Source organism: Hyaena hyaena, unplaced genomic scaffold (assembly GCF_003009895.1).
Source record: "Hyaena hyaena isolate Hyena2069 unplaced genomic scaffold, ASM300989v1 scaffold_567, whole genome shotgun sequence".
Lineage (NCBI taxonomy): Eukaryota > Metazoa > Chordata > Mammalia > Carnivora > Hyaenidae > Hyaena > Hyaena hyaena.
In genome coordinates, this window is record NW_024081200.1 from 1,033,797 (window position 1) to 1,059,559 (window position 25,763).

General features: G+C 35.2%; 1 protein-coding gene across 2 annotated transcripts in view; it reads right to left on the reverse strand.

Moving 5' to 3' along the window:
* The window catches only part of PRKD1 (protein kinase D1), a 143,865-nt gene that overhangs the window by 53,492 nt on the left and 64,610 nt on the right, over nucleotides 1-25,763 (reverse strand). The window contains exons 4-8 of one of the 2 annotated variants that reach the window (XM_039256378.1): nucleotides 19,263-19,286; nucleotides 5,902-6,112; nucleotides 5,640-5,717; nucleotides 3,300-3,504; nucleotides 1,755-1,878 (exon numbers count right to left, since the gene is read on the reverse strand). In XM_039256378.1, the coding sequence (XP_039112309.1) occupies nucleotides 1,755-1,878; nucleotides 3,300-3,504; nucleotides 5,640-5,717; nucleotides 5,902-6,112; nucleotides 19,263-19,286 (642 nt within the window). The remainder of the gene's footprint in view (nucleotides 1-1,754; nucleotides 1,879-3,299; nucleotides 3,505-5,639; nucleotides 5,718-5,901; nucleotides 6,113-19,262; nucleotides 19,287-25,763) is intronic. The other variant, XM_039256379.1, reaches the window with a different exon arrangement.

Consider the following 25,763-nt stretch of genomic DNA (forward strand, 5'->3'; position numbering starts at 1 on the left):
CCCTATCAGTGTTCTTGGTGTCATCCATAATTAATCTCAGACCAGTCAAATATACTAGATATCCTTAAAATACTGTATACCATGTCTAGGAAGAGCTAGAAGATGACATTCACTTGGATTCCACAATAAGTCACAGAAATTTCTCTTCAGAAAAGAAGACTGATATTATAGATAGTGTAATTAGGTTATGGTTGTCTATTTATTAAAAGAAATGATGGAAAGCCTGTAGATAGGAGGTGGGGAACACTACCAGTAACTGAGAAAGATGCTTATTACCAAATGTCATTTAGTTCAACAAAACTGAAGATCAATTTTTTTCTTTCTTACACACATGCACAATCTCATTTGCCACCTATTAGGAAAGCCTGGAGTAGCAAACACCTCAGACTACATTTGAAAAATTAAAATGTGCTGTCCTTTACTTTTCCAGAGAAGACATCCAGATGGCCAATAGACACATGAAACGGTGCTCAATGTCACTCATCATTAGGGAAATGCAAATCAAAGTTCACTGAGATAGCACCTCACACCAGTCAGAGTGGCTGAAATGAACAAATCAGGAAACTATAGATACTGGCGAGGATGTGGAGAAACAGAAACCCTCTTGCACTGTTGTTGCGAATGCAAACTCATGCAGCCGCTCTAGAAAACAGTGTGGTGGTTCCTCAAAAAAATTAAAAATAGAACTACCCTATAACCCAGCAATAGCACGGCTAGGAATTTACCCAAGAAGTAAACACAAGAGTGCTGATGCATAGGGGCACATGTGCTCTGATGTTTACATTAGCACTTTCAACAACAGCCAAATTATGGAAAGAGCCTAAATGTCCATCAACTGATGAATGAATAAAGAAGATGTGGTTTATATATATAATGGAATACTACTTGGCAATGAGAAAGAATAAAATCATGCCATTTGCAGCAATGTGGATGGAACTGGAGGCTGTTATGCTAAGTGAAATAAGTCAGTCAGAGAAAGACAGATATCATGTTTTCACTCATATATGGATCTTGAAAAACTTAACAGAAGACCATGGGGGGTGAAAAACAGTTACAAACAGAGAGGGAGGGAGGCAAGCCATAAGAGACTTAACTACAGAGAACAAACTGAGGGTTGATGCGGGGTGGGGGAAGGGTAAAGTGGGTGATAGGCATGGAGAAGGGCACTTGTTGAGATGAGCACTGGGTGTTGTATGGAAGCCAATTTGACAATAAATTATTTTAAAATAAAATAAAATAAAATATGTTGTCCTTTATCTAATAAAGTATAGTATCACTGTATTCCCGGATAGGCCAGTTGTTAAATGAACACTTAACTAAGGATTTAAAAAGTATATAAGAGTTATCATAGTTTTTTCTCTCCCTAAACTGCAGTGGGTTTTTTGTTTGTTTTTTGAATTTTTTTCAAATTCTGAATCTCAGGGGAGAATTGAAAAAGCACATATTGTTGTTTTCATGACTGCTATAAAATGACAGGTATTCATTCAAGTAGTTTGGAGATCATCTCAAGTAATAGAGGTCAACGATTTTGTTTCCCTGAGACTGCTGCCCATACCTTTTTTCAGCTCAGTTGCGGCCTCAACTATATCTGACACCCAGAGACTGGTCATGTTGTTCTACCTGATCCTATGCCATGCTGGGGCAGAGAGAGGGTTGCTCCAGGGAACTCCCATCACACAGTCTTGACAAGGCATTAGCAATTCTTCAAATCAAAGCTAGCAAGCCAAGGGCGCGTTGCTGGCTGTGGGTCTTACCAGTGTGTCCTTGCTGGTGTAGTGGACCATCCAGCCTTCTTTCATCACTGTGCTGCTTTTCCTCTTCGTGTGCTTGACAGACTGCACGACTCTCATAAGCGGGATATTGTTGCTTGTTGATGGACTTGAAAAGTCAAAATATTTTGGGAGAGAAATGTTTTTAGATACAGATCTTTTCCTGCATTATTTCAGCTATTGCAGAAATAGTCAAAAAACATTCACAATCTTATTTTTGGGGAAATGTGATGTCAGAATATCATGGTTCAGAATCTGCATTACTCTGAGTGATAGGCATTTTACATGTACACTTTAAAAATCTTGAGGCAGGATAATCATGCAGGTTGAACTGCATGGTGTTCAGTTTTCAGGTAAACATTAGATTACTTTCTTAGGGTACTGAGGCCATAGTACTCAGAATCACACATAAAAGCTTATCTGCTTACTTATTACATATTACAGGCAAAATATTAATTTTGTATAATATCATTTAACATGAATTTCACTCTGGATAATTTCATAAAAAGTAGAATCTGCTATTTAAACTGTCTTTTAAATAATTATTGTTCATGAATTATGCAGATCCTTCACTGCATTCTTTGCCTTTCCTGTCTGTCTCTTCCTGTCTTCTTCCCTACACCCTATGCATATATGCAACCACCTTTCCCAATATTCCTCCAATTTTGATACTACAGAAATAAATGTATACTTTCAAAAGACAGTTGGGTCATAAGACTGATATTTTTCCAGTATTTAAAAAATATTTCTTATGTCATTCATGGAAAAAATCCAATTATTTTATTGCTCTCCTCTTATGAGCAATTCCAGACTGTCCATAAATATGGCATTTATAAAAGGGACACAACATTCTGAATACACTTTATAATATAAATCAGAAGTTGAGAAACTTCTTCTGTAAAGGACCAGGCATAAACATTTTTAAGTTCTACAGAATATTTAACTCTGCCATTGTAGTGCAAAAGCAGCCATCGACAATATGAATGGTCATATCTATGTTTCAATAAAACTTTATTACAAAACAGGCAGCAGATTGATTGACCACAGTGTGCTGATCCCTGGTATCAAAAATGGGGACCATCTAATAATCAAGAAGTAGAGATGATTAAATCCCAAATGTAAAATGTTACATACTTCTGAAATAACATCAAAGACAGTAGACCTATGTGACATTTGTATCAGGGGTCAGCTCTAAGGTAGATGGTGTCTGCTGAGGTTGGCCCCTGATCTTTCACACAGTGAGCAATGAACAAACACTAATTTAGTAGTAAACTTGTGGATGGCAAATATGAATATCTCTCACATGCAAAAGAAAAGGGATCACAGAAAGAGGCAATGCTAGGTAGAGGATGCAAAATACACTGCTCCTAGGCAACTGACCCCCTCACTCCACCAGCTTTCCTCTATAGTTCAGAGTGCATTCATTTGCAAATCAAGCACTTACTTTAAATTTTTTTCAATAGACTAAAATATCAAAGTGCCCTAGAAAGTAAATCACCCTTTTGGACTGAGGCGGAGTACAGCCCTTACCTGATGGTTCTGTTGGACTCCTCTGGGTCTGGGTCTGGGTCCTGCATTTCCCCACTCTCATTCTGGCACTCTGCCATCACCACCTCGGCGTCGTGAACCATTGCCTCTTCCATGTCATCCATGAGCCCACTGTTCCTTTCACTGTCATTGTCATCACTCCCCTCTTCCATGACCACATCAGACTCTGCCCCAGGGCTAAGCAAATCTGAAAAATTGTTTTGCACTCATGAAGATAAGCCTGAAATCCTAGAGTTGGGGTTACGAGAGTTAGGCAATCCTATGACATTCAATTGGAAGCCCTAAAAAACATTGATTTCAAGAATTTATCTTCTCTTTCCCTTTTTATTTCATAAGTGTCTGAACTTATCAGAGGATGAACAGATAATTTTACATGCAGATGTTTCTTTTTTGTGCCCCTAAGCCTGAAAACATCAAAAGTCATGGAGAGGCTTGGCAGGAAGCCAAGGATGGGATGGATAGAAGCAAAGTTCTAGGAAACAAAGTGATACCAGGAAAAGTAGAGAGGAAACTGATCTATTTCAGTAGCACAGCCCTTCTGGGAAAAAGAGATACATGGGAAGATGAGGGAAACTTTCACATGCAAGACTTGGGGTCATTGATTCTTGCTATTCTAGTAACTTTTAAAGTCATGGATTTCAATATATTAAATTGGTCATATAAGCAGTAACTTTTAAATACTTAAGATATTTGATATTTGAAGTAATACTGAATCCTGTAATTATGCAGTTGGTGATAATGCAATAAATTGTAATGACAGCTGACTCTTAACATGGATTTGAACTGCATGGGTCCATTTATACATAGATTTTTTTTTATCAATACAGTACTATAAATGTATTTTTCTTCCTTACAATTTTCTTAATAACATTTTCTCTTGCTTACTTTATTGTAAGAATATAATATTAATACATATAAGTACATAATATGTGTTGATCAACTATGTTATCTTTAATAGGCTTACAGTAGGCTATTAGTTAAGTGTTTGTGGAGTCAAAAGTTATAGTCACATTTTTGACTACATGCAGGGGGGTCAGTTCAAGGGTCAACTGTACTTACTAATGCAGAATACTTACTTTAAACTTGGAAAATAGACTGATCAGGGGAACTGTCTTCACCTGCCAAGCTTCAAAAATTCACATTTTACTAGATTTTTCTGACTGTATGGGAAAATGCAATTTCAAAGTAATCCACAATATCAAAAACTTCACTGTTTCCCCTTGGTTCCAGTTACCAAGCACATACTGACATTTCCTGGGCCTGAACAAAGTGAATTCTACATGCCACAGAAAGTCGGAAGATTGCCAAGCTCTCCATTTTGGCAGCTAATTCATAAATCTCCAAGGCAGAAACTAGTACAGGAATACTTTTGAGTGACTTTCCCTCTTCTTCTAGATATATATTTCTTCTAGAGAAGAAAATCCTAGAGCAAAGATAACCATTTATTCTTGAAAGTTTTAGCAACAAAATTGTTCAATTTGTTCTCTGGTCTTCTGTCACCATTTTATTTTTCCTCCAGAGGAATCACAAAACTGATATTAGACTGAAGGTATAAAGCAATCCACTATCTACAGGAAAAGTAAGGCTACAGTACTAAGTCAAATACTATGCTAAGGGTGTGTTAGAAATACTGCTTGGGGAGAAAATGTAAGCTGTTCCTATAGGACATGGTATTTTTCTTAAGGTGTCCTTCAAAGTTAATTTACACCATTAGGGTTTCCCCAAATGAATAGTCCCAAATATAAAACACAATATATATTTTCAATCGGCTGAATTAAAGTTCTTTGTATTGTTATTAAAGATTCAAATTAACAAGCACACATATAATAGAATTAACTGAGTGGAGGCAGGGATGATTATTTCCTGATGGGTCAGTCTCTGATTCTTCCCTCCCTTGACAGGGAAGAAAATTTAATTTCCATCTCATTGCTTGGAATGAAAAGGACAGAGAAAAAGAAACTGAGAGCTAAAACTTGCAGGCATTCCAACATTTTCCACATTTCTAAACAAACTAGGACTAGAGTATTAAAAAGAGAGCTGAGCAAGAAACTGGACATCCAAGTTTTCAGTACTAGTTGTACACTGCATAAAAATCAAGCAAAGCTCTTGGGGTTATTGTTTGTTTTTGTTTGTTTGTTTTTTCATCAAAGCTCAATGATGAGTGCTTTTCTACAGTAAAATAGAACAAACTGAGCCCATAATTTACTTTGGGCTGGGTCGGTCACAAGCATCTGCATAGAAAAAAGAAACCCAGCTAAGTCATCACAGACACACTCCTGAATGGGAAAGAAGCACAGATGTGACTGCTGACCTTTTACCTACCTCCATTAATGGTCACTTCACCGAGGCAGTTGTTTGGTACTTTTGACGCACAACGTTTGTGACAGTTGAATCTGCAGTCTGGTCATAATGATTTTAAAAGGAAAGAAAAACCAAGAATTCATCAGAAAGAAAAGTTGTAAATTAAAAAGAAAAACAAACAAACAAAAAAACCAACAGGGACTTTAAATGGTTGAGGATTAATTTCCAGATCCAGATCAAAATTTGGCTGGTGACAAATATTTGGTGGCAAGATCATCCTTACCTTTGCATTGCAGGCCCTGCCTAAAAAGCCCCTTGAGAAGCTTCTTGCAGTACTGGCACACTGTGGGCCTGGTGTAGGAGTGGATGACGAATGTGTGTGGCACTTTCACTTTAGACATCAAAATCTTGTCGAGCTGAATTGGTCGTCCAATGTATGACTGGGAATTCGACCTCTTTTCTCGACCAATAAATGACTCTGATGGTGACTTTTGCTATATGTTTGAAATACAATAAAGGATAATAAGATGTAAGAGATGACTTGATATATACATAATTTTTTTTAAGTAGGCTTCACGCTCAGTACAGAGCCCAGCGTGGAGCCCAATGCAGCACTCAAACTCAGGACCCTGATATCAAGACCTGAGCTAAAATTAAGAATCACACACTTAATCAACTGAGCCACATAGGTGCCCCTAAAAGTATATATGTTTTTAATTGCATTTTGCTTTACTTTTTAGTGGTTTAATCCATATGGAAATGACAGTAATAAAACTGTGTTTCTGTTATTTAATATAATTTCTACCTCCTTTATTTCTCTCATTTGACTTACTTTATAAGTCTGAAAAGAAGAGGACTAGAGATAGAAATATTTGAACCTGATTTCTAGGAGTTTCAAAATATTTTTGGCTTTTAAAAAGTAATGTAATTAGTTATAATGCACAAGTACAAAGTTGAAAGCAAATAAAAAATGGTCCTTACTCCCACTGCACATGCTATTTCCTGGACATTTTCTAAAGCAGTTCAGGAAGATAGAAAACAACAAGTAAATGCCACCTGTCTGCCCTACATAGTACATTACCTGGAAAGTGCTTACAGTTCCTTTGGATTCCCTCAAAGAAAAAATATATATGGCTTTATATTATTCCTCAACAATATAAAAGTGAAGAGTTAAAATTATACTATCATTTTTACAATTGAAAAACAAATCAACTAGTGGACTACAAAAGCCACACAAATATGGCTGTTTGTTTATAATTAGATCTCTGTAGACTCCTGTCTCTCATTTTAAAATTATTTAATCAGCCCAGTTCATAGAGTTTAAAAAAAAGTAATAAATGAATTAAAATTAACTGTGTTTTCTATGATTTTTGGACAATATCATATAGCTCTTGATATCACAGAAATGTACTTGGGAATCATGAGAATAAATGTATTTTGGAATCATCAGAATAAAGGAGGAACTGACTTACTTTTTAGTAGTTATTATACTTATACATCTCATTTATTAAGCTCCTACCCTTAGTAATCATAGTGTGAGGAACTTCACAAGACAGGCCTTATTACTGAAAGTTCAGCCAACTAAGCTCATAAAGTTGAAATATATTTTTTTGGGTCAAATACTAATCAGAGCCAAAACATGAACCTATCTTTGTTTGCCTCCAGAGCCCTTATATTATCACCTTACTCACTCAGTGCCTGCTTTGGAATGATTACTGACAAGTTGAGAAAGAAATCCTTTTTACATACAAGTCCACCCATTTCAATGACTATCGGCACCAATAGGTAACACTGTTTATTACCAAATGGGGAAATTTTGATTTGGCTATTCACTAGCTATAATAAAAAGAAATTTGAGATTAAATTTGTCATAGGGATATTATGTCTACTGTTACATTTATAATTACAATCCCATAAAAGATAATTGTAAAAGATAATTACTTTGGAAAGCTTCAGCTCCTGCAGAGAAGTCTAGGGAGCTTATAAAGATAGGCCACAGCTTTGCCAAACCAGAATCACGAATACGAATATACTGAATAAATATCTTCAATGGAACTGAAAAATAATTAAGTCCACAGGGTTAGGTCCCAGTTTTATGTGTCCTTCTTGAGTAACTGTAGCCAACAGGCCAGTTTTAAGCACAGACTAACATGAAAACTGATATTTTTCCATAGCTGGAAAGTTTCAACACTAAGAATAAAAGCTGACCCGATGTCACACTTTCTTAGCAGACTTAAAATGTTCTCAGACTTGGAAAATCCTATGAAAAGTTGACCAAATCACCCTTTAGCTATTTTCCTTAATTTTAAGGCACTAAATTCTAGGCTGTATTCACAGAGTCAGTTTCACAAAGGACTATTTACTATACCATGATGCAAATCCACTTAGAAGAGCAAGAGGTGATCTGATAAATTGAATGTTTTCTTGTTATCCAACATGGTAACATTCACTTAAACACAGCCTTAAACTAGAAGTCATTTATTTTATTACCTTCAAGGTAGGATTAAATAAGGATTTTTTTTAATGTTATATGAGTTTACAGAATAAAAGTTAGCTGTCACTGTGGCCCACAGACTGTATTACACACACATTTAGGCAATGGTGAGATTCACACAGCCACATGCATCCTTGGCACAGAATAACATCCCACAAATTCTATAAATTAAAGTGTCAGAAATTAAGACTTTAATAGCACTTAAGATTTAAATGCAGTATGAGGTTTTAATAGGATTAATAAAGAATGCCCTCCTGCTCTTCACGACATTTTAAAATTAAAATCAGTTGGGATCATGACCAGAAATATGTATCATTACCTTTTCTTATAGTTTCAAATACATTAATTTCAATGTGGCCCCATTTCTAAACTAAAAAGTAAAGCTTTAAAATCCTGAGATGGGTTGCATGCATGGTGACTTCGGTGGGAAATGGTTTACTGCTAGAAGGAGTTTATGTTGTTTAATTTTACTAGACAACAAACACTCTGGGAAAGGGAGAATGGGAAAGCCTTCAGAAGTTTTGTTTGTAGAATTATATTCTGTGTTTCAGAAGTGTACACATGAACATACACACACACACACACACACACACACACACGTGCATGCACTTTTCCCTACAAGGACAGAAATCTCAGCGAAGACAAAAAAGGAAGATGGGGTCACTATTTGATAACTTTGTAAATGCTTATGAGATACTTATCTATTCTTCAACCAAAATGCAAAACAAGGCCTTCACTGATGTATAAAAGTTGTAAAACAAAGAGAAAAACAAAAGCCTATGAAATAAAGCCATGCCCTGTAATACACATTTATCATTGTTCATGTGAATGTTTAAGAATGAACATTTCTGTAATCTTGTTAATCATTCCTTTGAAACTATTTCTAATGATGCGAACACAAACCAAACACTCCTAAGTATTTTCAGAACAGTGATACATTCGTCATTAGTAATTAATATTCAGTTACTAGTTTTAGCCAAAAAATATGTAATTTCAATTATTAGGTGAAGTTTTATTTGAAGCTATGTACACCAGAAAGGCATAATTACAGTGTTTTGTTTGTTGCATCAAGTTACAGAGTAGGGAATTTAGAAATTGGTAATGTTAAAGAAAACAGATGCTTAACAAAATCTCACTGATATAAAGCCAACCAACTTGATCTTTACAGTAACTTCAACATGAAATTAGATTTCGTGGTAAGTCAAAGTCAAGGGTAATGTTGACTTAAACAACCAGACTTTTGTGCATGTGACATGTTACCATTTAAAATAAAGAGAAATAGTATTGTTTTACTTCTTCCTTAACTTCATTTTACTTTTTTACTTATTTGTATAATTGTAATGTGCACAGTCCTTTAGCATTTTAAATAAGATCTTTCTTTAAAGTTAACTCCAGTAAAGAGAAAATTCTTCCTTACCCATCAACACTAGTGAAGATTTTACTAGGTTAACTAAATGGTGTTTAAACTGATTTCCACTTTTACTTGCTGTTCCAGTTTGGCACCATGTAGTTGTTGAACCTGAGCAACCTGCTGAATTTTTTTTTTTTATGGGAGAAGGGAGGAAAGGTAAAATGCTCTGGAAAGAGCACAGCTACATTTTGTTTCATTCGGTTTCACTATTATGTTCAGAGCAAAAACTGGCTCAAAATTCACAGATCTCAAATTCCCGTGTCTATAATTATGGCAAGCACATGCATAAGGGTGTACTTCTAAAAATTTACATTTCCACATTAGCTCTTGGTATTATGACCTGTTCTTTTCCGGACTGGAGGAGTTTAGATCAAGTTACAGGTGGGAAATGTTTGTGAGAACCCCGACATGAGTGCCAAGTATGGTATTGGGGTGCGTGTATGTAAATGACTTGACTTGGCAAATTATACATGATACAAAGTACAAACAATTCATTTCTGTTCTCAGTGATATATCACATCATGGACAGGAAAGAATAGGAGAGTAGAAAAATGACGAAAGCTGAGTTTTAGTCAGGTTAGAGATTACATAAGGATTACAAAGATTAATTTTTTAAGTTTTGATAAGTGTCTATAGTATTCTTATGCTAACTGTATTCATTTGAAATTACAGCCAAAGTAACCTATATGCATTGAACACCTACTGACATGGATAAAATACCCTGCTTTTCTAGAGACTGAATTTGTTCTTTAACCTGGTATGCTAAATTAATGACTCAGCAAGTTTGGAACCTTCCCAGGAAATGATTGCTTAGATTACATTATGGAAACTCCAACTGCCAGCACATCTTTAACATTAAACAGGACTCTGAAACCATTTCCCAACAAGGTATATTCCACTTTGCGGTTCAAAATGAGCTCCCTTCATTGGTAAAGCTGAAAATCAGAGGGTGGGAAAGTTGCCTTTCCTTGTGGTGTGCTTATTGCCATTTATGTAAAAATCAAACATAAGATTTTAGAAGATAAAAGTCACTTTACAAAATGCATGGTTCAGGGGTGCCTGGGTGGCTCAGTCGGTTAAGCATCTGACTTCAGCTCAGGTCATGATCTCACGGTTCATGGGTTCAAGCCCCGCATCAGGCTCTGGGCTGACAGCTAGCTCAGAGCCTGGAGCCTGCTTCAGAATCTGTGTCTCCCTCTCTCTCTGACCCTCCCCTGCTCATGCTGTCTCTCTCGCTCTCAAAAATAAGTAAAATAATAAAACAAATGCATGGTTCAAGGGAAAACCTCTGCTGTTTTAAAATATTTATACTTATTAACTAAAATTCACTTCATAGCCTCATATTAGGAACGGATTTGGGGTGACATTAAACCCCCCTTGAGTTAAAGAGAAACAGAAGAGAACACTTTAGCATACACATTGACATCTTTTTCAGACTTGGCTCAATCATTGGACGATAAGCTCCTAAGAGAATGACAGTGACATAATCATATTTGTCCTCTGTTAATGGAAGAAATGCCGGGTACATGCTAAACAATAAATTTTGCTTGAACTACACAGAACTAATATTTTCAAGAAGTAACTGCATGGAGATAATGGATGTAACATTTCAGTGGAGATATTCAAAATACAGACTATTATATAAGCCTCTTTTTAAATGTAGTATTACATGGGTTGTGACTCTGACATATCTGCTCTACAGGATTTCAATTTTAAGAGAGTACATTTGACTAAAGAATGCTTTTCACTGCAATTGCTCTCTGTTCCTCTCTGCTGCTTGGCATATCCAACAGGAATACAAAACCCGTCAGTACTCTTCTGCTCTGGAAAGAGAGGGACAGTAAGTTCCATTACTTGTAGGTGAAGAGCAATGGGTAGCCCTTCAGTATGAGGGATGCAATGGAGAATGATGGAGAATATAAGAAATTGGAGAAGACAGGTTCAGAATAAAACGGATGTCCACTCGTCGTAGACTCCTAATAGCCACCATGGGAGTTTGTGAGCCCAATGTTGGCAGACCTCTTAGTTTTTCAAAATGAGCAGAAAATCTAGTTGTTTTATGAAATACTCTATTTCCAAATGTTGGTAACTCTGAAAAAAATCTGAAACATTGTGCCAGTCAACTTATTTGAGGAATAAATCTGGCCCATGGGGATCCTGAGAACTTTACACAAGACTATGACATAAAACACCTTCTTTAACCATTATATGTGCCAAACTCATTTCATAGCACTTTGCATGCATTAATTCATTTAAACTCCATGGCCACTAGTGTTATGGTCCCCATTTCACAAATAGGCAAACAAAATCAAAGGGAGGTTACATCATTTGCCCCAGATCACACAGTCTGCCAGTAGCAGAACTATGAATGCAGGTAGTCTCCCTCAAGGTGATAAATAATGACTCCTCTCTCCTTAGTCCCTCCCAGTTCTCACATTCCCTGGTTTTATGCTAATAGAAAGATAGGAAGTATTTTCTTCCCTTCACTTAAGTAATGATAGTACAATTCTTGGGGGAAAAGTGAGAATAATTAAGTAATAACATGTTCTACATGCCAAATGCAATGTGAAAATATTGTGAATCCCTTAACCTTGACCTACAGAAGAGACTTTGAACTAGCCTGTCTGCGCTCAGAGGATAGCATCTGAGTCATACATGTTTTCTACCACAAAATGACTAACTGAAGAAACAGCCTCTATTGTATAAGCATCACTCTGCTGTCTGCCTACTTTACCATTCAGGTGGTGTTCTACTTAAAAGACACAGCACAACTGTGTGAAAACAGATCCAACCAAACATTAATCCTTTATTTCAGAAGTTTTAACATCTAGTATTTTGGACTATCATTCAAAGCACTGTGCAGAATAGGATCTTAAGATAGTTATCTATTACTGCCATCAAGATTGATCTATTTAATTTAGCAAGTGTTTCCCGGGACAAATCATACCGAAAAGCCCAATTCAGATGCTGCCAGACATAGAAAGGCCAGTAAGTACGTCTCTGTGCCTAGTAACTTTAAATCCAACAGAATTCTGGACACAGCATAACTGTTACTATGGACTTTCACAATATGTGTTCTTCCTGTCTTCGGTATACTTGGTTCTGCCTTATTCTTTGGATTTCAGTTCATGTGTCACCTTCTCCAAGAGGCTTCCAGACCATCTAACTTACTGCTCACTCCCCATTCACACTTTGTTACTCTCTGGCACACAATGCTGTCTCCTCCAGGGCCATTACTGCAGCCTAATATGGTCTTATTTACCTGTTTGATTATTGGATTTTTACAGTCTCTTTCCACAGAATGTAAGAGCCATGAGGAGAGAATCTTGATGGCTTTGTTCAACACTGCTGTCACCAATTTCGGGAATACTTTCTCACAGGGTAAGTGCCCATGTATATGAAGGTTTGAAGAAAAAAAAAACCAAGGGTAGAGGCAAAGGTGGTCATTCAAAAAACACCCATGTCTCCATGCCCTGCACTTCACAGAGTACAGGACGGGTAGAGAGCTTGGTGACTCTCAGTCGTTCAGTGCTCTTCTGCTACAATTCTGGTTCCGCTGAACTGCCTGCCAAGTACGACAGATAAATGAGTCTGGCCCCTCAATTGGATACCCTAAATATGTATGGCATAAATAAAAACTAATCAACACCCTTTCTTAACATTGAAAAGAATTGCTACAGGGCAGTAAAAAAAATGTGCCCTTGCTTAGTGGTGACTGATGCTGTATTTAACAGTGGAGAATGCATTTCTTCCTTAATGTGTGCTGAGATTTGTGAAAGCTGTCACAGTAATAACATACATACTCTCATTAAAAATACAAGGTGGTCTGGAGTTTCTGAGTGCTAAAGTAGTCTTGAAAGTTACATTAACTTTTTTATTGGATCACTCTTTAGGTAAACAGAAATGAAGAGTAAAGGAAGTGTACTATTTGATTAAGTGATCCACTCTTTGCAGGGAAAGCACCAGAACTGTAGAATGGTTGCATATTATATGTGCTGTTCTTTCAAAATGTCAGTTACCAAAATCCTACAAATCCTTGGGATCTCAGAGGAAAGGGGAGACATAACATAAGGTTACCTCTCTTTTTACTTGAAGGCAATGTGACTTAATGCCATGCACTCTAAATTTACACACAAAAAAGGAGCATTTCCACTGATGGAGAAAATAATTTTGCATGTCAAGAGCTTCTGCTTTGGGGCTTCAAATGTCAGACTTGGTCTACACATAGAAAGTGAATTAGAATAGTGGGAAGAGGGAGGGAGGCAAACCATGAGAGACTCTTGAATGCTGAGAACAAACTGAGGGCTCGTGGGGGTTGGGAGGAGGGGAAAGGGGGTGATGGGAACGGAGGAGGGCACTTGTGGGGATGAGCACTGGGTGTTATATGGAAACCAACTTGACAATAAACTATTTTTTAAAAAATGAATTAGAAGGTAAGCAGATTACATAGAAAAATCAAGAATAGTAACATTAGGAACGTATATTCCCATAGTATCTGACCCTGCTTAAGTTGACAAGAGCCTGGTCTGGATCTATGATCACACAGGAGAGTGGAATGAAGTAATCTGGAAAGAGGTTGTCCCACTGTTTATAGCCTTAAAGACACCAAGGAAAAGCGGGAAAAGCATTACATAAATACAACCCAAGGCTACAAAGGTTAGAACCTTTCCCTTCAAAAATAAGTGTAACTTAAGGGCTCATAAGGATAATTTTATGGTATTTTATAGAATCTTAATCTATAACAATAAATGGTGAATGCATAGCACTGTGTGTCCATGTATGTACATCTGAAATAACATGGTAAGATCAAGACTACATTTTAATGTATCTCAGTTAAAAAAGAGAGAAGAATAAGACAAGACTTTTTCCTTATCAATTTTGAGTTTTAAAAATATAGGAAAGCACTACCTCAATAAAATTATACCACTTGGTGATATTTTCAGTGCACAGCTACAGGGAAATAATCACAATGCTATTTGGAGAAAGAAGTATGTATGTTTGTTCATAACTTCTGCACATTGTTTTATCTGGCATTTCATCTTGAATTAATTATCAAAATGGCAATACTTCCAATTTTATTGAGAAGGGAGAGAGGAATTCATTGGGTTAAACAGAACAAAGTATCAGAAAACCATGTCTAATGAATCAAGTAAAATCATGCTGAATTATTTCTCAAGTTTCTGGAAGTCTAATTTATAATACCAATTTCAACCTTCTACTTTCTTCACATCTCATTATTATTTCTTCTAGACAAACTTTCATTTCTTTTGAGAGGGTGGAAAGGGTGGTAGAAACATTGCTGAGGACAGTAATTTTTTTTTTTCCATAGTACTCAGCTAAGGGCTCACTAGGAGCTCAGTAGTCATGATTGGTCAGTAATTAAATGAGAAGGGACTGAAATCTGGTCAGGTCTGGCATGAAATTACACTAAGCAAATTCCTGTGGGATGGGGGGCTGTTTTGCATCTTAAGATAGAGGACAGTGTTTTCTGTTTTAAGGCATGGCTTGTGGGGAGTGTTAGGAAAGCCATGGTCTCTTTTCTGAGGGGAACACAGGCCTTTATTTCCTACTTAAAGATCTAGTAGTTCCCAAAACCTGTATGTTTTTAAATGTAGGTAACTGGTAAATGCCTCCTTCCTGCAGGAGAGTTCATGAAGAACTCTGCTACAGTGTTTACATTTAGAGTTACATGTCTGGGAGCTTTTTTTTTTTTGTTTTTCAGAGCATGAATTAATATAATAAGGCAGACATGTTGAATGAAATCAGGCAACAGCTGATCAGTAACACAACAAGTAGACCGCACACTCTTAATTTTACTGAAGGGCTCCTTCCTGACAAACCTACCCCTGCACATACTCTTCTAGATTTCCAGAGCTGCAGACATATGTGCTGGTTAAAGAATTCTTGGATGCCTTTCCTCACTGAACATAAATACTACCCAGGTCTGAATCTGGAGAAATAGTTTACACAATCATCAAAACAAATCTTGCAATATCTGGCAAATGTCCTGTAGGGATGTTATGGTGCATATTTAAAAGGAAAAATGACTTTTTAAATTCAGATGAATCACCACAATTCCTAGAACTCCAGAATATAAGAGTAATAACAGTTAGGGGTGCCTAGCTGGCTGGCTCAGTCAGTTAAGCATCTGACTTCGGCTCAGGTCACGATCCCATGGTTCGTGGGTTCGAGCCCCTGCCGGGCTCTATGCTGACAGCTAGCTCAGAGCCTGAAGCCTGCTTTGGATTCTGTCTCCCTTACTCTTTGACCCTCCCCTGCTCATGCTGTCTCTCTCTCTCAGAAATAAAAAAATAAAATAAAATAAAGTAAAAGAGTAATAACAGTAAAAACCTCTTCTTTCTGGATAGATTTCTGCTACTTTGGAAAATACCCTCGCAAATATTCATTTCAACAGAAATATCATCATAGTTTCATTCAGGATTAGAAATAGTTTTTTTCCCCCAATTATTTGCTCATTTGAAAATAATCTACCTTGACTATTATAAAATGTATCAGAATCATATCCAGTTACAAATAGATAATGCAATACTGGTATTCTCTTTGTCTTCATTTTTTTTCTTGGTTGTTTTGTTTCGTTTTAATGAACAAAAACAGTAACTGAATGAGTCATTTCTCGGGGAGATATTCTAGGAAACTATGCAGGCAAGAGTGCCTTTTAATATAATGCTTGTCTTAATTAAATGTGAGTCAGTAAACTTTATGAAAATAATAGCAGTTTATGGGAAATTGTAATTTAGAAAATATGCACCCATAGTATTAATAAGTTAAACTGAGTATTGTCTATCTTTCATAAAAACCAGAGGATGCAAAAAGTGAGAATATAAGACAATCAAACACACAAAAAACTTCTGGAATGAGCAATTTACTTCCTAATGATTTCTATAATGCAGTCCGAATATTAGGAGTTCCCAATAAGAGTAGACTAGAAGCATTTAATTTCACCAAAAATAAATTCTCTTAAGAACCCCTTAACCTCAAACCTATAATAGTAAATGCTTCCTTATAGATATTTAAAAATAATTTTAAAGATTTCAGTAAAATTCTTAAATTAAAACAAAATTCCACTAAGACCTAATTTACTTTAAAAAATTGTATCATCAATTATATATCCATCCTATGGTTGCAAAGGACACCACTGTCTTGAATTCTCCATTTTCCAACTTAATTTCAGATCCTTTACTTCAGGAAAGAAGCATTCTCCTCAATCATTTGATGAAAATATTATGATGAATTTGGCCATATTGATTTATTTTCAACACTCTCTATATATAGTAAGAAAATGAATGAAAATATATCTGTCACTGTTAAAATAACAGAGTGGGAAAAAATGTCAAAAACACATAAAACTGAAACTATACTTCCATCAGAGAGATTAATAGAAAGAGTATTAATCATATAAAAAGATTCTAAGCAACCAATAAGCAACTCAGCAGAAAAAGAGATAGGTAATTCACCATACGTAAAATACAAATGGCCAGTAAATACAGGAAAATCTTTTTACCTTCCAATAAAGAAATAATATTTAGGCATAGAATTTTTTACCTATCAAATTAGTAAAAAAAAAGTTTAAAATAGCAATAAAATCTATTGTTGGGAAGAAGACAAGGCAATAGAAACTTACATACACTGTAGTTAGCAGTGTTATAAATCTAAACTTTTACAATTTTTTGAAGAACTAATTGTTAAAAAATTGTATATATTCTTCAATCCATTTGGCTTCCAAGAAGATAATCTACTAAATCCGTTTAACAAATGCTGACTGAGAAACCTACTAACACATTTATAAATGCATAACAAAAACCCACAAAGAAGCTTATTTCAGCAATGTTTAAAATTAAAAAAAAATGAAAACAAACTAATCAGTAGGAGATATTAAGAAAATTAATCTTCTCGGCAATATAATACTAGTAAGGTTTTACAAAGGCATGCATATACTATATCTGTTTGCAGACTGCCCATTTATGCAAGCTCTATATGGGCAGATAATTTATCTAACTTTGTACACTTTTACACTCTAGAGCTACAAACCTAAAAGTGTTAAATGACCAGAACATGAACATGGAACCATGACCATGTTTCTGTAACAATTCTACAACTTACACTCTTGTCACTGGTACATAGGTCAAATTTTATTTGTATAAAGAGAAAAGCTTGCTACCTTTTTAACGAACTGCATATAAAAAAGTTTGAGAACAATAGTTTGTATGGAAAACATATCTTATTTGCATCAGGAGCCATCCTGTCAAGGCCTGGCTTTCTTTTGTATAACCTTTAGGTTATATACAACTTTCACAGAAAAGTAGACCATCCTCCAGTCCCTTAGATAATCTGCTCCTGATTGCAATGCAGGATGAGGAAGTGAAAAATGCTTCCCATTCTTCTTTGGCTTCATTCCCAAAGGATAATTTGAAGGGAAAGATTCTAATTCCCATTTCAAATTATGTCTGGAAGGCATTGTAAATTACAAAATTTAAAACAAGAATAGAAAAAATTACATGTACCTAGCTTTCTCCCTAAATTTTAAAAAAAATTTTTGAGAGAAGGCAAGTGGGGTAGAGGAGGGGGAGGGAGAGAGGGAAAGGGAGAGGGAGAGAGACAAACAGAGAGAGAGAGAGAGAGAGAGAGAGAGAGAGGCTCAATCCCATGACCCTGGGATCATTACCTAAGCCAAAATCAAGAGCTGGATTTTCAACAGACTGAGCCACCCAGCTGATTCTCACCCTGAACTTTTCTAAGTTGGGCATGTTTTGAACTAGGATGATTTTTCCAAACATACAAATTTACTATTATTGAAGTAGATTTCTTCATTTTATATCATAAGGATCAAGATAACTTGACTTCTCAATTTTATTTAACCTCGTACATATTCTGGTTGTGTTTTCATTAGCTTCTTTTGTTAAAGTTACCTTAACAAGACCAAGAAAGAATGGACACTAATAATGGTGTTTGAAACTTCTAGACTCCTGAAGAAAAATAACAATGTCAACTCTCAATTTGCCACAAGTACAAAAATAAGGAAAACTAAACATTAATAAGATAATATATCGAAACAAGTTATCATAATAAAAGCACCGTTGTGTACTCAGCTTTAACATTTGATTTAAATGACTTTCCTCCATATTCACGCTATCAATTCCTTAAGATAAATAAAAGGCCAGTTTTGGAGAGGGGTTTAATTAAAACCTCTATGAAGAAAATTTGTGAATTTTCCAAATATAATTTCTTCATGGACTGAGACCTCAATATACCCACTTATATACCATAGTTTTAAAAATAATTAAATAGATTGTGATAATACAGTAAGGATTAAAAGCTCCCTTCCTTAAAAAAAGGTACATTCATCTTTAGGCAGTCCTTGTTTTATGCCTTACCATGCCAACTAAAACCTGTGTATAAATATATTAGGATGGTGGCCTCAACTTGCATGGTTCTGTGGTATCCTGGCTTCAGGATACAATTCCAATATGCATGCATTTCAGTTAACATGCTGCCAGGTAAAGTGTGTTCTGATGGTATTCTGTTCTATTCTCAACCTGTCTTGTCAGTTTCATAGAAAGACCACTGGGCTTCCTGCATTTCAGAAGGTTGGATTCTGAGCTAAATTCTCACCTGATTATTCTCACAAGGTCAATACCAATAATTGTTCGATGTCAACATATTACTATAATGTTGTATTACAAAAGACATATTCCTATTGTCAGGTGGAATTAGTACCTACCTCAAAGCCAGGACTCACAGGAGACTGAAACATGAAGTTATAAGGGCAAAAAGCAGGCAAAGGCGCAGAATAAAAGGGGAAAAAAAGACAAGAAAATGATGTTACTTGAAGAAAGCAATGCATGTTGTCAATAATGTTTTATATAGGTGCATTTTCAAGAAAAATGTTATACTAATCAGTCTTTACAGTCACAAAGACATCTGAGTTAGAAATGAATATTAACATTTAAACAGAGCTATAGACACTAAGTCAAGACTGAAAAAACACAGTTTACAGTTATGAGTTGGTAGAGGTTAAAAAAACTACTTGTTTTAGTGTCAATGATGAAAGACAGCTCTTTCACCTTGTTGAAAATAAATTATAGTCAGAATGAAGCATTTTTGACCTTTACGTGAAAGATTAGATTTTCTTCACAATAATTCATCCTCTCAATGGGAAAAGAATGAAAAAGGTCATCAAAGTAATCAAATGTTACATAGTTGTTATCTGCCTGCAGGCAAGAATAAGCTGATGAATAATCAGTATTAGTAGTTTACAAACCTGGAAAGTCCAACAGTGGGTTAGAGTTTTAATGAGAGAAATAGGCCTACAGTGCATTCTTTGCTCATTTTAGAGTCTTTATTGCATATCATTGTTTTATGTATGATTTCACTCAAGGTTGAAGTCTAAATCAAAAGTAGAAAGGTTATTCTGAAAAAATGTTTTAAGAGGAATATCAGTGAAAAATATAAGAAACATCTTGGTTAAGTAGACAATAACATATCCTGTATTTAAACTGAATATCATATTCTTTTTACCCCAAATCAAAACTAAAATATAGCTCACTCTTTTTCTTAACAAAAATACATGGTGGTTGTTCTCTGAACTCCCATCCTATTCTGCAATGTACAATCTGCAATCAGAAACACTGGGAAGTAGCGTACACTTAGAGATTCTGCCAAGAATAATTGTTACCCATTGATACCTGCTACATTTCTAGATTGACATGAAGCATGTGTAGAACTCAGGGTAAACAACGGCTCATTTGAACAGATCCAAACATGGCTTTTGAGGATGTTGGGGAGGAACATCTTACTCTTCCCTATGTCCTTCTAGCTAGACTTAGAAGCAAATCTCAATGATAAAGATTAACACAAGAGAATCTAATTTAATAGGTGTATGTATGCACAGAGAATCGGCATAGATAGGAAATTCCAAAGACAATGAGGCAATATGAAACTTATGTGAGCTAAGGAGAGGGATAGGGTCTGAGGATATGGAGGGGAAGAAGGTCATTAGCAAGAAGGTGAAAGGAGATGTTTAGAAAAAAGCAACTTATTTTATGGATATCAACAAGCTGATTTTAAAGTTTAGGAGGAAAGGAAAAAAACCCAGAAGAGCCACCATAATATTGAAGGAGAACAGCATAATTGGAGGACTGATGCTACCTGACTTCAAGACTTACTATAAAGCTCTAATAATCCAGACAGTGTGTTGAAAGAAGAGACAAATATAATATGACTTCACTCACATGTGGAATTTAAGATAAAAAAAACAGATGAACATAAGGGAAGGGAAGGCAAAAATACAAAAACAGGGAGGGGGACAAACAATAAGACTCTTAAATACAGAGAACAAATAGAGGATTGCTCGAGGGGTTGTGGGTGAAGGGATGGGCTAAACGGGCAATAAAATGATAAAAATTAAAATTAAATCTTAAAAAAAGAGACAAATAGATCAATGTATCAGATTAGTATGCCTCAAAACAGACCTTCAGATAGTCAAGTGATCTCTGACAAAGAAACAAAGGCAATACAATGTACAAAGATAGTTTCCTCAACAAATGGAACTAGAAGAACTAAACATAGACATGCAAAAAAAAAAAAAAGGTAGACACGTATCTTACATACTTTAGAAAAATTAACTCTAAATGGACCACAGACCTTAATGTAAAGCACAATATTATGACATTCCTAGAAGATAACATGGGATAAAAACCTACATGGCTTTGGATATGGTGATGGCTTTTTAGAAATAAGATCAAAGGCACAATCATGAAAGAAACAACTGATAAATTAGAGTTCATTAAAATTAAAAACTTCTGTTCTGCAAAACATATTGTCAAGGGAATGAGAAGACAAGCAACAGCCTGGGAGGAAATATTTGCAAAATATTTGCAAAAGATACATCTAATAAAGGATTGTTATCTAAAATATACAAAGAACTCTTAAAACTCAATAATAAGAAAATGACTTATTTTAAAAATGGGCCAAAAACCTTAACAGACACCTCACTAAACAAGACATAAAGCAGGAGTGCCTGGCTGGCTCAGTAAGTAGAGCATCAAGATTCTTGATCCTGGGGTTATAAATCTGAGGCTCACACTGGGTGTGGAGATTACTTAAAAATAAAAATCTTTAAACAACAACAAAAGAAGATATAAGCAGACAGCAAATAAGCATATGAAAAGAAACTCTAGGGGCGCCTGGGTGGCTTAGTCGGTTAAGCGTCCGACTTTCGCTTAGGTCATGATCTCGCGGTTCGTGGGTTCGGGCCCCGCGTCGGGCTCTGTGCTGACTGCCAGCTCAGAGCCTGGAGCCTGTTTCAGTCTGTGACTCCCTCTCTCTCTGACCCTCCCCTGCTCATGCTGTCTCTCTCTCTCTCCTAGAAATAAATAAAAAATATTAAAAAAAAAAAAAAACTCTACATTCATATGTCATTAGGAAAATGAAAATGAAAACAATGAAATACAACCATATACCTATCAGAATGGCCAAAATCCAGAACACTGATAGTATCAAATGCTAAGGACATGGAACAATAGGAACTCTCACTCATTGCTGGTGGGAATGCAAAATGGTACAGCTCCTTTGAAGACAGTTTGATGGCTTCTTATAAAACTTAACATATTCTGACCTTATGATCTAGCAATCAAGCTTTATGATTCTCATAAGAGTTAAAAACTTCTATCTACACAAAAACATATACATTGATGTTTATAGTAGCCTTATTTATAATTGCTCAAAACTGGAACCAGCCAAGATGTCCAGCATTAAGTACATGGATAAGTAAACTGTGGACACCTAGACAATGGAATATTCTTCCATGCTAAAAGAGTTGTCAGGCCATAAAAAACATGGAGGAAACTTAAATGCATATTACTAAGTAAAGAATCCAATCTGGAAAGGGTACATACTGTATGATTCCAACTATATGACATTCTGGAAAAGGCAAAGCTATGGAGAAAGTAAAAAGGTCAACTAGTTAGCAGGGACTGAGTGAAAGGGAAGAGGGAAACAGTGGGAGCACAGAGGATTTTTAGGGCAGTGAAAATACTTTATATGATACCATAATGATGAATACATCATTATACATTTGCCCAAATCCACAGAATGTACAGCAAGGTTGAACCCTAAAATGGGACTTTCAGTGATTATGATGTGTCAGTGTAGACTAATCAGTATTAACAAAAGTACTGCTCTGATGAGTGAGGCTGATAACAAGGGGAGGCGATGCACGTGTTAGTGCATCTTTGTACCTTTTTTTCAATTTGGCTGAGAAACTAAAACTGCTCAAAAAAAAGAGGTCTAAAAACATTAAAAAGAGGGGCGCCTGGGTGGCTCAGACAGTTGAGCGTCCAACTTTGGCTCAGGTCAAACCATTTTGGCCAACCATTTTCCCAAAGTTGTTGAACCAATTTATATTCACAGTAGTAGTGTATGTGAATTCCAGATGCTTAATATCTTCATCAATACTTGTTATTATCAGCTTTATTTTCAATGTGAGGCATTCTGGTGTAGAGATATTTCACTGTTCATTTAACTTTAGACTCCTTGATAACTAATGATGCAAAGAACATTTTTATGTTTCTTGGCTGTGTTCTTTTATAAAGTGCTGTTTAAGCAAGTATTTTTGCCTGTATCTTAAATGGGTTGTCTGTCTTCTAAATTTTTGTAGATGTTCTTTATATATTCTGGACATGCGTCTTTTATAATATACATACGTTGAAAATATCTTCTGCCATTCAGTGACTTGCTTCCCATTCAATGGTATTTATTGCTGAAAGCAATTTCTTAATTTTAAATGATGTCCAATTTATCAATCTTTTCCCTTTAACATCAGTGATTTGAGTCTTGTTTAAAAAGGCTTTCCCAACCCCAAGTTCTTTTATAGATATTCTTCTATATTATCTCCTAGAAGCTCCCAATGTAACTTGAATTGATTTTGTATGTGGTATAAGGTAGGATAAAGATTCATGTTTTCCAGATATCCAATTGGTCCTAGAAATATTTGTTGAGAAGACCATTCTTTTCTCATAGCAGTGATATTCTTGTCAGAAATCAGTTGGCTTTGTCTATACACATAGTTTCAGAACTCTCTTTGTTCTGTTTGATTGGATTATTGTTCTGTTGTTGCATAATACCATAAATTAATTTTGGATACTTAGACCTTGTATAATCTATGTTGTCTTAATGGTGGCTTCATCACATGTTTGAAAATTCTCCAGCTTGATTCTACCTCAGGAGTTCTCAACCTCAGCATGACTGATATTTGGGGCCGGACACTTTTTTGTTGTGGGGGCCGTCCTGTGCATTGACTTCTCTGCGATTTCCTTCTTTCTGAGACATTGGTCCCTTAAATTCTGATTGCTCTGGTTGCTTTCGGGCACCTCCAAATATTTTGTTCTGTCCTCTTTGGTTATATTTTATTCAGGTTGTATAATTGTCCCTTGTAGAACAGTTGATCAGATATAAGCTTCTTCATAGGTAGGAACAAAAGTTCTAAAAGAGATTATTTAACTTTTGCCTAAGATTAAGTCTTGTATAACATGGTCAAGACTGGTTTTGATTTTCCCCCAAATACTACAAGAATATTGCTAAATAAAAATAAAAAGATGAATAAAGCATAGAGAAATGATAGGATTATTTAATCCTGACTTCTGTAACTTTCTTGTCTATAAAATTTATATAATCTTAATAAGTATACTTATATGTAATGATACAATATATTAATGTATTCTACTCACGGACCTACTGAATTTTTCTCATTTTCTTCTAATACTGGTGATGATGTGCAGAAAGGTATATACCTCTGCTGAGCTATTATATCATAAATTGACTTCATTTTGGATCTTCTTCAAAGATGGACTGCTTTATGGTTGGTATAAGGAATATAGTTTACTGCCAAAATTGATGATAGATAAAGCCTATTAAATGATTTATGTTGTTATGCTCTTTTTCTATCTTAGCGGTCTTATGGAAATCTTAGATTCAATTTATGTGCCAAAAATGAATAAATTAATAGAATTATCAGCATCTTAATCTGCATGTGAAATGGTGATTTTAGAGTCAAAACAAGACATCAATTATGGACAGGAGATATATTTTCTTACATTGAGAGAAAATCTATACACTTGTCATGCCAAACTTGTAATATGGGTGATATAATGAAATTAATAAGCAATGTTATCTTTATCTTGGTCATCTTCTTTTTGGGAAATGGAAAAATATCCTTTATGGTATGTAGAACTAAAAGGTTTTATACTATTGACATAATATTGCTTTTGATTAGGCATTCACTCTAAATTTTAAACTGCAATTACTGACCTTTTCTGCCTTGCCCAGGGATAAAGAGGGATATATTCACTGTACTCCAACATGCTTGGGTAGAGCAAGGTGGCTTTGTTCCTACTTAAAATAAGTAGCCAATGCATGACCATGACTGAATACAAATGGAAAGGGCCAGTATTTCTTCCTTTCCCAGGTATTGGATAAAACTAGAGAAAAACAGGTATCCTATGCAGGCACAAAGAGCTTTGATACACATAAAACGTGACTTTCAGAGCCAGTATGTCAAATAGTGTCACAAACATTATTTCCATGGGCATTTCTTATTTAATGGCTACCTGTTGGGCATTTTATATAAGATTATGAAAGTTTATGATAACATTTTCAAAGTATTTTATGGCCTCAATATTTTCTCACAAATATCTGATTTGATCATGATTTTACCAGCATTCTTGACATTGTTGAAATCCAATCTACTATAAAAATTTCCATTCAGCAATAAAGCACTAGTAAATTTCAACATTTCATGTAAAATATAGCTTGTGATCAAGTAATTCAAATAGTGAAATAATTATTTAATTTGGCTAAATAGAGCAATTAAATAATTTGATTTAAAAACTTGTGTTAAAGTCTATAGATGTAACCTAAATTATATTTACATATAAATTGTATATATTTATAAGCATATGCATGCACATAATTTAAATATGTAATTTAATTTATACTTATAAGATCTAAATTATATATGTGATGTTTTGAAGTATATATGTATGTCTGTCTATATATGTATATACATGTATTTGCGTGTATATGTATATATTATAAAAAGCTGAGAAAGATCTAAAAGAAGAATCTTTAGCATTAATCATCTATATTCTAATATTCTAATAATGAAAGGCTTTTAGATTTGTTGTGGGATGTTAAATAATTTTTAAAGAACTTTAAAAACGATATA